The sequence below is a fragment of the Hemiscyllium ocellatum genome, chromosome 35, assembly GCF_020745735.1.
Source record: "Hemiscyllium ocellatum isolate sHemOce1 chromosome 35, sHemOce1.pat.X.cur, whole genome shotgun sequence".
NCBI classification, from domain to species: domain Eukaryota; kingdom Metazoa; phylum Chordata; class Chondrichthyes; order Orectolobiformes; family Hemiscylliidae; genus Hemiscyllium; species Hemiscyllium ocellatum.
Window position 1 is genome coordinate 39291800 of NC_083435.1, and position 13423 is coordinate 39305222.

General features: G+C 41.9%; 1 protein-coding gene across 1 annotated transcript in view; it reads left to right on the plus strand.

The window, feature by feature from the left end:
* The window catches only part of LOC132832641 (zinc finger protein 271-like), an 88178-nt gene extending 80486 nt beyond the window's left edge, over positions 1 to 7692 (plus strand). Inside the window, exon 4 of the mRNA XM_060850722.1 lies at positions 4001 to 7692. Within this exon, the coding sequence (XP_060706705.1) occupies positions 4001 to 4761 (761 nt within the window). The 3' untranslated portion in view covers positions 4762 to 7692. The remainder of the gene's footprint in view (positions 1 to 4000) is intronic.
* The last annotated feature ends 5731 nt before the right edge of the window (positions 7693 to 13423 follow it).

A 13423-nucleotide genomic window follows, 5' to 3' on the forward strand; every position in this document is an offset into this window, starting at 1 on the left:
GCTGCGGTTCTCGAGCAACTCCGGTTTCTTTTCCTGAAAGTCTTAATCAATCTTAAATAATATGATCAGCAGTGATTGGCACATTGTATGGCAGAGTCGTAAGCCACTCCGGTCTCTGATTGATTGACATTGATCACGACCAAGCAGTGGACAAAAGCCGTCTTTCCCTTCCTCTTCCAGAGCAGAGCTGGTTCACTTCCTATAGGGACTGAAAACCAAGTGAGGAGGTGGTGAGTGAAGGAGCAGCTTTTATACAAATTGTATCCCATAATATCCACACCAATCTTCAGGCAGTCTGACTATCCTGTGGGTAATCAGGGGTGGAAATGTCCCTTATGCTGTGTGAGAAGATCCAGCTGAGAGAGCTGTTTACTCGGTGCTTTGTGCTGAACTGTGTGACTGGAGCTGTGTGTTGGATATTGAGTGTGTTTATTGGAGGCATTTCCCTCTGATTTCCAGGCTGATGGTTGATGGTTCATTCCTGAGTATGAGGAGGTGAGGTTTAATTATCTGGGAGGTGCAGTGTTTGAGGATCCTTACTGATTTCCTGTTGTTGAGTTCAGTGTGTGTTTGTCTGTGTTTTGGGACTGTGAATGGTCAGTTCTTTCTGTTTTGGGATCTGGATGTTTCCTGTTTTTTTTCAAATCCCATTAAAACCACCCACTGCCCGATCTCTATAACCTATTCAGAGATTCCATATAAGGCCTCCCATAACGCAGATGTCCCATTAAAATTTACATGTGATGAAAAGTACTTTTGAAACATGGTCGCTGAAACAGCAGCCAAAGTTACAACAGTAACGCTAATTGTTCTTGAACTAAATAAAACAGCCTGGAAAACCAGAGGACTGATCAAAGTTTTCTCAATTAATATGGATATTGAGTCCATGTAAGCCAGTTTGGATAAGCATCACAAATTTTGTTCTCTAAAGGACATTAGATGTCATTTATAACAATTGATGATAGTTTCATACTTACCATTACTGAAGCCAGCTTCATATTTCAGATTGTATTTAAGGAATACAAATTCCATCAGTTGCCATGCATAGGATATGAATTTATGATCCTAAAATATTAGCCTGGGTGACTGAATTAGCAGTCCAGTGCCTCCATTCCCAGATTAGCTTACATTAAAGGTGCGCTCAGCGGGGGCATCCTCCGTTAGTACTATATACCATTTGCTACATGATGGAGTCTCAGGAGACATGGATGACCTGCTTAAAACATGGGAGCAGGACTTGGGGCTAGAAATCTCTGAGGATATGTGGAATGACATTTGGGAAAATGCTAGAAGAATTGCTATCTGTAACAGAACTCAGGCTATCCAACTAAAGATACTTCATAGGGCCCATATAGCTCCGGCTCGACTGGCAAAATTTAAGGCAGGAGCATCTCCAATGTGTCCCAAATGCAAAATAGAGGTGGCTACTCTTGTACATTGTCTGTGGACTTGTCAGAAAATCCGCAGATACTGGACTAAAGTGGCAAATACCCTGACAGAAATTTTAGGAACGGAAATTAGGGTGGACCCTGTATCTCTCCTTTTGGGCTTTTCGAACCTCTCATCTCTGGATATGCATGGGAAGAGACTATTTTCTATTCTCTCTTTCTGTGCAAGGAAAAATATTTTGGTGAACTGGGTGGCTGAGGGCCCCCCTGGACTTTCAAATTGGCACAGATTAATTATGGAATATATCCCCCTTGACTTCCTCACAAATATGGTGCACCAAAAGACTGAATTATTTTATAAAATATGGCAGCCCTTTTTGAATTATATAAATGCAGATATTTTGGCTATCCTAACAAGGGCTTTTATTTAGTGAAGATTTCAGACCGGGCTGCTCCGGGGCCCCTTGGGAGAGGAATCCTGCACGAATATGGGTTTTATTATATTTGATGTTTATACATTCCGAGCATGTAAGAGACTTAGGTATACACTCTGGTTAGTTATAGGTTAGATTAGTAGAAAGTTGAGGTTTTTTTTCTTTCTTTTTTTTGTTTCTTTTTTTTTCTTTTTTTGTTTTCTTTCTTTCTCTTTTCTTTGTTAAATTATGACTATCGTATATATGATTTACTTGTACATCAATGTTTGTATTTGAGAGTTTTGTTTATTTTTGTAAATTTGCAAAAATGTTAAATTTCAATAAAAATATCTACAAAAAAAAAGGTGCGCTCAACTCTTACTGTGATGCAGCCTCCCACTGAAAATACAGATTGTTTGTGGAGGGACATAGGGTTATAATGTTACAGAGAAGACAGAGGGATAGTGTTAGTGTCACTGGATTGTAATCCGGAACTCTAAGATTATGTTCCTTGGATTTGGGTTTGAATCCCACCATAGTGTTGAAATTTGAATTCATTAAAACCTGCATTTTTGCTGTTCTGGACTATGTGATTCCAGACACAGAGCAATGTGGTGAACTGTCCTTTGAAATAGCCTAGTGAGCCATTCAGTTGTATTATCCTACTGAAGAGTCTAATCAAAGGAATGAAACTGGATGGATCACTTGACCTGCCACCAGAAACAACAAAGATAGGCACAAAACAAAATACAAAGAAATCCGAATGCTGGACATCTGAAACAAAAAAAACAGAAGTAGCTGGAGAACCTCAAATCTGACAGCATCTGTGGAGAGAAAACAGTTAATGTTTAGCTTCTTCAGAACTGATTATCGCTTAAAAAAGGTGATATATATGCTAAAGATAAGGGTGGGGAGTGGGAAGGAGTAAATGATTAGGTGGCGATGGAGTCCAGAGGGAGATGACAGCAGTTGAGCAAACAGGAATAAATAATAGTGATATGGGGGAGAAAGAAAGGTTGCTCCTGGGGATCAGTAATTGTTGAAAATGGGTTGTCTCTAGTGAAAGCAGCCCATGTAATGACAAGGCTGGGTGTTTAGTGGTGAAGGAAGGGCATGGAAAGTGTATGGGCCCTAAAAGTATTAATCTCAATATTGAGTCCTGAAGATTGCATGTTCCGCAAGCTATTCTTCCAGCTTGCACTGAGATTTGTTGGAGCACTGCAGAAGGCCCAAAACAGAAATGTTGGCCAGAGAACGCAGTGGTGTGGTTAAATTGGCAGGGAATAGGAAGAGTAAAAAGTGAGGTCTGCAGATGCTGGAGATCAGAGCTGAAAATGTCTTGCTGGTTAAAGCACAGCAGGTTAGGCAGCATCCAAGGAACAGGAAATTCGACGTTTCGGGCTATTTTTACAGATAGAACATTGATATGCTGCAAAGTGGTTGCCCAGTCTGCATTTAGTCTCTCCAATGTAGAGGAGGCACATTGTGAGCACATTCCCAAAAGCCTGATTGCATTTGATATTTTGTCCAGTGCGGTCTAAGCAAGCGTAATGCATCTAATTTCCTAGGATAACAGTCCATTCAATCAGCTACACTGAAGCAATATTTTTCTTAGCTTTCTGCACAATATATAAAGTACTTATTCCTAAAATAATTTTGTAAAAGAAAGCAAGAAATTTCAAAGTTCACCAATGATTAACATTTCTCTTGTTATTCTAAATGCATGCTCTAAGGATAAAATTGTTCTTTACAAGTTCCTTTTACTAAAAATGAGCAGTATGCTCCTTCAGCAAAGGAGAATGAAGAGTTTGAGGAAATTGTTTTATTTTCCTGTTTTACAGAAAGATTGAACCATACTACACCAGAAAATGCAAAAGGATAGATAGTTTTGACTATCACCCAAGGAACAACTACACAACTGTGGGAAGACATCCAGTCCCTTCACAGCATTGCTCAGAGAAAGTTGAGCAGTGAAACCATCATCTGGAAATTAGTCAGGTCATGGGAGCTTTGACATATCATCAGATCTGAAACTGGTCAGTGGAGCCTTCTATCAGAAGCAAACTTTCTGAAGATTTGACTGTGGGTGATCGGTCAGGGTGAGGCTGGGAAGAAGTGTAAGTGGCTCCAAGTGTGATGAGAGCTTCAACCATCATTGACCCTCATGAACTACTGACTCATTCAATCAGAGGTTGTGAGGAGGGGCTTCACAGGTTCATCGAATCTCCAAACACTTACGGTGCATTTGTTGTTTAATTGTTAACACAGTCAGCTACATGGAACAAAAGCCTTTCAAATGTGAGGTGTGTGGTAAAGGTTTTTTGGCCTCTTCAAGCCTCCTGAGACATCAGAGGAATCATACAGGAAAGAAACCCTGCAGGTGTGAGATTTGTAAGTTGGCTTTTACCCAATCTTCTGATCTGCTGAAGCACCAGAGAATTCATACGGGGGAGAAACCATTCACATGTAAGGTGTGTGACAAATCATTCTCACGATCTGAGAACCTCCAGACACACCAACGCATCCACACAGGGGAGAAACCATTCACATGTGAGGTATGTGATAAATCATTTTCATCGTCATCTGAACTCCGTGTACACCAACGCATTCATACAGGAGAGAAACCATTTATGTGCAAGGTGTGCAACAAATCATTCTCACAATCATCGAACCTTCATGCACATCAACATGTTCACACAGGAAAGAAACCCTTCATGTGCAAGGTGTGTGACAAATCATTCTCAGACTTAGCAGGGCTCTGCATACACCAACGCATTCACACTGGGGAGAAGCCATTTACATGCGGGCAGTGTGACAAGTCATTTTCACAATCATCAAATCTCCGCACACACCAGCACGTTCACACACAAGAGAAACCGTTCAAGTGTGAGGTTTGCAAGAAATCATTCTCAAGATCATCACACCTCCTACTCCATCAGAGGGTTCACACAGGGGAGTAGCTATTCAAATGTGAGGTTTACGACTAAATTTTAGTAATGTCTGTGCTCCTGGAATGCATGCAGATTTGCATGGGAGAAACATTTCAGGTATGAAGTTTTTGACAAAGCTTTCACACAGTGTTTATTCAGCTCCATCAAAAGCTGAGAGAAACCCTATCAGTCGTTCAGTCTCCTAGAACATCAGGAAACGCACAAAAGGACAACCAGTAGATACAACTTTTTATTGATAAACTGTTAGATTTGTGAACTGTCTAGCCAGGTCCTATCCCATCCTGTACCCAGTCTCACTGTGCAGGGTGTTCAGTGGGACTGGGACACAGAACAAGAAGCAGCTTTCACTTCCATCAAACAACTAGTGATGACATCACCAGTGCTGAGGGATGATGATGTAACAATGGAGTCACCCTGCAGTGTGATGTCAGTGAAACAGGACTTGGAGTAACCCCCAGGCAGTGAGGACAGCCCGCTGTGTTTGTATCCAGAGGGTTTACACAAACTGAACACTGTACACAGATTGAAAGAGAGTGCACCTGGCTATTGTCTTTACTTGCGAGCTTTTGGAGAGAGAGAAAAAAATTATGGTTGCATCTGAGCACAAGCCAAATCAAAGCATTTTCTCCAATCACTTTTATCTGGTTTTCAGTGTTTTCAAAGGATGTTATTTTATTTGCAGAGATATTACTTGGAAGTGAAGTTCAACCAAGGAAGGCAAATGTATGTAGCTGACATGCACTCAAAACCTACACACTCTGAAGGAAGTTGATGCTGATACAAATTGCGATATTTTCCAGATTCAACAAGAAACAACAGCATCACATGCTCTAAAAGCTTTTGGTCTCCTCTACATTACAGAGACCAAGCACAAACTGGCAGAATGGTTAAGGGAACATCTCTAGTCCATACACAACAACCAACCCCACTTTCCAGTAGCCATCCATTCCAACTCCCCCTCCTACTCCCATTCTCCTGATGACATGTCCATTCTGGGCCTCCATCCTCACCTTAAGGCCACCCGCAAACTGTAGGAAAAACACTTCATCTTAGCAGCCTTCAACCACACAGCCTCAACATTGCATTCACCAGTTTCCAAACCTCCCTACACTCCACCCCATCCAAAATCCAGCTCTCCAACTCAGCACCGCCCCCTTAACCTGAGCTAACCTTTCCATTTTCCTTCCCACTTATCCACTTACCCATCCCACTGACCAATTACTATCTTCTCCTACCTGCGTCCACCTAGCACCATTCCACCTACCTTCCCCTATTTATTTTTTTAGCCTCGTTCCTCCTCCCCGCTCTTGATGAAGGGTCCTGCCTGAAAGGTTGACTCTCCTCCTCCTCCTCAGATGCTGCCTGACCTGCTGTGCTTTTACCAGCACCACACTTTATCAACTCAAAAAATTATCAACCTATCAGATATTTAATCTGACAGACAAGAGTCTTGCTCAGGTGAAACCAACACCACAACAAGGTACAACTCTTTAAAAACATCAAGTTAAACAAAATAAAGAGCTGCTTGTGGGTCTTGACATTCCAGGCAGCCCATGGATGAAGCTTAGAGTACAGCTCTTCACTGTCACTGGAACTGATTATCTTCTCACAGTTGACTACTATTCAGACAATGCGGAGTTAGAGCAGCTGATGAATGTCTGACAGCACACTTCAGGCGCCATAACATTCTTGACAATGTGATCAGTGACAATAACCTCAGGCACTTCATGAGTGATCGAGAAATTCAGCACCACACATTATCTCCACACTACCCCAGTGAAAATTGCTAAAAACATCATTAAGAAATCACCCAATTCTGGCAACGATATGTAGGAAATAATATTTTTCCACACCAATATTACCAATGTCACTGCATCCAGACTATTGTTCTAAATGCTAAAAAAAATGTAAAAATAGGAATGAGTTACAAGATCAAAGTGAACCAACAATCAAATTTCACTTTGATAAAGCTGCCGAATCATTTCCAGGGCTAATAGTTGGGGAGCCAGTCAGAATGCAACCATTCAATGCACTTCACAAGAATCACTTGGCAACTGGGACCCATGGATAGAGAGTGTCACCTCAGTTTTAATGCAGCACAACTGAAAATTCAGATCCATCATCAAGGGAGGCGATGGCCTAGTGGTATTATTGCTGGACCCAGTTAATGTTCGGGGGACCTGTGTTCAAATCCCACCACAGCAGATGATGGAATTTGAGTTCAATTTTTAAAAATCTTGAATTAAGAGTCTAAATGATGACCATGAATCTGTTGCCAATTGTTGTGAAAATCCATCTGGTTCACTAATGTCCTTCAGGGACGGAAACTGCCATCCTTACCTGGTCTGGCCTACATGTGACTCTAGACCCACAGCAATATGGTTGACTCCTAACTGCCCTTCAGATTAGAGATGGACAACAAATGCTGTCTAGCCAGTGATGTCCACATCGTGTGAATGAATATAAAAAACATGCTGTCATCTATGTGCATTGGAGAATGCAGACAAGAGTCTTGCTCAGGTGAAACCAACTAGACAAGGTGCAATTCTTCAAAAACATTAAGTTAAACAAAATAAAGAGCTGCTCATAAGTCATGACATTCCATGAATGAAGCTTGGAGTACAGCTCTTCACTCTCAGTGGAACTGATTATCTTGTCACAGTTAACTACTATTCATAACAAATAGCTAATGAAACAGTGACTGAGCATGAAACTGAATGATCATCATGGAGGTCAACTGTCACCCAGCAAATCAGCAGTGACTGTTACACAGCAACATTCCCAAGAGAATCACCAGTAGACACCAGATGAACAGTCAACTTCTATGCACTCCATCAGATTTACAAGAACAAGGACTTTTTTTTTATTAATGCAGGATAATTTTTTATGGTATTTGTATGTGAATACTTACAAGCAAGTGCATACACTTCTTATTAAATGAACAGAGGAATGTTTGAATAAATATCATTTTACGCTCTTGATTTGATTTATTGTAGTCACATGTACTTAAATTTTCACTGCACTTTGTTTTGCGAGCAGTACAGGCAGATCTCAGCAAACAAGGAGATATAGATCATAGGGTGCTTAGTCAGAGCCAGGCGTACAAGGTTACAAGTACACAGGAAGTGCACAAAAGCAAGGTCAACATTAGATTTGAAATTAGAAAGGTCAATTCTGCATTCTAATAAACAACAGGGAAAAGGCTGTTCTTTTTTACCTGTTGATGTATGTGCATTCAAGCTTCTGTATCTTCTGCCTGCCAGAAGAGGTTGGAAGAGAATATTACTGGAGTGGGAGGGGTCTATGTTGATGTTGGCAGCCTCTCCATGGCAATGAGAAGAGTAGGTGGAGTCCATGGTTAGGAGGTTGACTTCTATGATGGTCTGGGCTATGCACACAACTTTCTGTAATTTGTTACAGTCCTGGGCAGATCAACTGCTGTAACAAGCCGTTACGTACCCAGATAGAATGCTTTCCATGGTGCATCTGTAAAAGTTGGTGAGGGTCCTTATGGACATTCTGAATTTCCTAAGCCTCCTGAGGAAGAGGAGGCACTGTGCATTTTTGACTGTCACACCTACATGGGTGGTCCAGGACAGATTGTTGTTTATTGTCACTCCTAGAGACTTGAAGCCCTCGAACCTCTCCATATCTGCTCTGTTGATGTAGATAGGGGCGTGTCCTCCTCCTTTCTTCCTGAATTCAATTATCAGTTCTTTTGTTTTGCTGATATTGAGAGAGATTGTTATGAATAGAATAGAATCTCTTGAGTGTGGAAGCAGGCCATTCAGCCCATCGAGCCCACATTGACCCTTTGAAGGGCAGCCCCCCCAATCCCTGTAAACCCTGCATTTCCCATGGCTAACCTACCTAGCCTGCACGTCCCTAGACACTATGACAATTTAGCATGGCCAGTTCACCTAAACTGTACATATTTTGACTGAGGCAGCAGTGCTAACCACTGTGCCACCCTTTGTTCCATCTATGGGTAGTCTCAAATCATCGGCCTTTTGGTTAACAACTGACTGCGCTGACCAATTGTGCTACAGAGACTGGCACCATGACTCCAAGCAATCTTACCTTCTTTCCATATTGATGAGTTTGAGGTAATTATACATAGATAAAGGTTTGAGCGCAGTAGCCATCTTACACAACACATGGAACATTATTTAATGTTGGTCAGGTTGGCCAAACTATTTCCTTGGATGTGTGTGACAGCGATCAGAAGAGAAAGACCCCCAGGATCCAAGGCGGTGATGAAATGCAGTGTTGGGATCAACACATGCCCAGGATAGAAGGGTTTTCCTGGCAAAATGAGCTCAGAGAGAGCACAAGGAGAGAAACTGGAGAAGCTTTTGAGTTCAGGGCTGAAACAGGGAGCACTCATAGAAATTTGTCCAGGGTAGAGGTTTCCTCCCACAGTCCAACGATGTGCAGGTCAGGTGAATTGGCTGTGCTAAATTGCCCATAGTGTTAGGTGCATCAGTCAGGGAAATGGGTCTGGGTAGGTTACTCTTCAGAGGGTCGGTGTGGACTGGTTGGGCCGAAGGGCCTGTTTCTACACTGTAGGGAACCTAACCTAATCTAACCTAAATAAAAGATTCATTTACCAAAGAACTATTTAAGTAACAAACCAATGACACAAAAGTTACACATCAGAAACACAAGGCCAACTTTTAGAAGTTGTGTATTAGACTTCACAGTCAAAGTGTGATGCTGGAAAAGTACAGTCGGTCAGGCAGCATCCTGATGATGACACAAAAATTATTGGTGATGTTGAGGATGGTCTCAGGCTACTCTGATATTGATCAGCTGATAAAATGGGCAGAGCAATGGCAAATGGAATTTAATCGTGATAGGTGTGGGATAATGCCTTTTAGAAGGTCTTACAAGGGAAGGGTATACACAACGAATGGTCGATCCTTATACAATTCTGAGGAACAAAGGGGCCTTAGTGTACAAATCCATAGATCCTTAAAGGTATGAGCACAGGGTGACAAGGTGAAGAAGGCAGCATATAGGATACTTGCCTCCATTGGCCAGGATGTAGAATATAGGAGCAAGGAAATAGTGATCCAGCTTTATAAAACATTGGTTAGGCCACAGATTGAATACTGTGTACATTGTTGGTCACCACACTATTGGAAAGATATGATTGCACTGGATGGGATGCAGAGGAGATTCACCAGAATGTTGCCTGGGATGGAAAGTCTCAGTCATAAGGATAGGCTGGGTTTGTTTTTCCTGCAGCAGAGGAGACTTAAATGGTATCTGATTGAGTATACAAAATTATGAGAGGCAGAGAGAGGGTAGATCATGAGAGCCATTTTCCAATGGCAGGTGTGTCTAAAACCACAGGGCACAGGTTTAAGGTGAGAATTGAATGGTTTAGAGGGGATCTGATCAAACATTTTCTCATCAGAGATTGCTAGAAATCTGAAACAGGCTACCTGAGAGGGTGATGGAGGAAGGTATTCTTGCAATACTTAAGCATCTCAACAAAATGCTAGGACACATTGGGCTTATTGGAGATGTACAGGTACATGGGAGTAATGTGGTTTAGTATTTGTTGGTTAGGAAAGACATGGTGGGCTGAAGTGCTTGGTCACCTCTATGCTGTGTGACTGTATAACTTCAAATTGGATTAAAAACTCAGCTCCTGGACATGAAACCACTTCCTTCCAAGAGACAAAACAACAAGTCTTCATGCCAACAAAAGTCCCTGCTTGATTCAGAAAACTGCTAAAATTTAACTAATATTCCTGACCTCAAGTTTTCACATTCACAGAAATCCCCGATTAACCCTAATGAAACTAATACATTTCGACTCATCCAAGTTCAACCTGGAGAAGGACCACAATTCATCTGCCCCCTGGCTACTCAAAAGCATAGCACTCAGAATACTGATTTTATATTTTCTCATCAACCTATACAGAGATGTTATTACAGATGTTTGGAGCAGATGGGACTTGAACCTGGGCCTCTTGGTTTAATCAGGGGTACTGTGATTGGATATTAACAGAATCCTCCGAACCTTCATATTCTTTTTGTATTAATACCCCTTAATTAAAAGTTGTTTGAACTCAACTTCCAAACAATGAAATAGTTGTCAACTTAATTGGTCTTTCCTGCTTACATAAAGTGCCAACTTCTTTTGAACAACCTGTTCAGACTTGCTATGGTATCATTGTGAAACTTTAACCCAGGCCTTCTGGCCCAGCGATAAGGTCACTACTACTGCACCACAACAACTCTCAAACAGTGGGTTGTTTTCGACTTGCTGATTTTGACTTCGAATTATAGCCCTGATTTATTACCTGTAGCTTTAAGACCCGATGACTTTTTTAACAGTCTCTGTGATTTTTTTTCTTTTCCGTTCTCTCAAAAATTTTTTTAAAAATTTAGCGACAATTATTCTTCAATTACAATATAATTGAGGTTCTTCTAATATCACTGCTGGCTGTTACTCATAATTTAGTTGGTCAGTGTCATGGGATTGTTAAGTACATTAGAATCAAGATAGATTATTTCACAAAATGGAATTCTGACTTTTATTTGATTTATTGCTGTCATGTATACCGTGATACAGTGAAAATTGTCTTATATGCTTTACCGTCAGATCATACTGTAAAAGTGCATCAAGGTAACAGAACAGAGTGCAGATTACAGCTACGAAGAAGCTGCAGAGAGAGAGAGAGATCAATATTAAATTTAACGTATCTGATAACAGCTGGGAAGAAGCTGTTCTTGAATCTGTTCATAGACGTATTCTAACTCAACCTTCTACCCGATGGAAGAGGGTCAAAGAGAGTACAATTGGGGTGGGAGGAGTCTTTGATTACTTTGGTTGCTTTCCTGATATAGTGGGAAGTACAGATGAAGTCAATGGATGGGAGCTGGTTTGCATGATGGACTGGATTGTGTTCACAACTCTAATTTCTTGCAGTCTTGGGACACCCGCACCAATCAACCCCACTGCCCTGTGGCCCAACATTTCAACTCCCCCTCCCACTCTGCCAAGGGCATGCAGGTCATGGGCTTCCTCCACCACCCCTCCCTCACCACCTGACGCCTGGAGGAAGAATGCCTCATCTTCCGCCTCAGAGCACTCCAACCCCATGGCATCAATGTGGATTTCACCAGTTTCCTCATTTCCCCATCCCCCAACCTTACCCCAGTTCCAACCTTCCAGCTCATCACTGCCCTCATGACCTGTCCTACCTGCCTATCTTCCTTTCCTCCAATCCACTCCACCCTCCTCTCTGACCTATCGCCTTCATCCCCACCCCCATTCACCTATTGTACTTTTTGCTACCTTCTCCCATCTTCCTCTCTGACCTATCACCTTCATCCCCACCCCTATTCACCTATCGTACTTTTATGCTACTTTCTCCCCACCCGCACCCTCCTCTCATTTATCTCTGCACTCTGAAGGCACCCGGCTTTTATTCCCGATGAAGGGCTTTTGCCCGAAACGTTGATTTTCCTGTTCCTCGAATGCTGCCTGACTTGCTGTGCTTTTCCAGCACCACGCTGATCTAGATTCTGGTTTCCAGCATCTGCAGTCCTTGTTTTTTACCTATACAAACAAGGAACAAGAGTCATCCATTTGAGCCTGCAAGCCTGTTCCTCAATTCAGAGAGTCTTGGCTTATTTAATTTTAACCTCAACTACACATCCCTGCATATCCCCAATAATCGTTCATCCCCTTGATAATCAAGAATTATCTATCTCTGACTTAAAAGATCAAAAGACCTTATTAAAAGATTCTGCATCAACTGCCTCTTGAAGAATCCCAAAGGCTCTCAACCCTCAGAAAAACAAAGTTTCCTCGTGTCCATTTTAGTTGGATAACCCCTTAAGTTTTAAACTGTGACCGTTAGTTCTAGATTCTCCCACAGAAGAGGCATCCCTTCAACATCCATCCAGTCATGTGTCCTCAGGATCTTACACTACTCCTATGTACCTTAACTTAATTGATCCATTTAAGTCACCTCCGACTCTTCTAAACTCCAGAAGATGCAGGCCTGGCCTGTCTAGCTTTTCCTCATAAGGTAATCTGCTCATTCCAGACAATAATCTCGTGAACCTTCCCTGAACTGCTTGCATAAGTAGTGAACAATAGCGTGCAAAGTACTCCAGATGTGGTTTCCCCAATGGTCCAACTGAAGCATAACCTCCCTACTCTTGCATTTAATTCCCCTCACAATAGAACATAACAAACAGGATAATCTGTACATATTGATGTCTTCATTTGGTGATGCTTGCTGATCAGGCCAAAGGTTAAGTTGACCTTCTTGAAATGATTGGCTTGATGGTGGGAGAGGTTTGAGACAGACATGGAAATTTAAAGAGAGATCTCTTGATTAACTCACTGTACTGAGTAACTAGTTTCCAACCTTGTGCAAATTGTAAATGCATACTGGAAATGGAGAATGGATACGACCACATCCAGAGTGAGTGGACATAGAGGGCTCTACTTGTGAACCTCAAGGGAAGCTGCATTCATTAGTCACTTTCACAGTACAGTTGAAGTAATCTGTAATCATCGCACCCAGTGTTTGAAGTGCATGACGCCTCCAGCTGTGGAGGATACACATCCTGGTCACAATCCTGTTGGATTGCAGCAGTTCAAGAAGGCAGCTCACCGCCACCTTCTCAAGGGCAACTA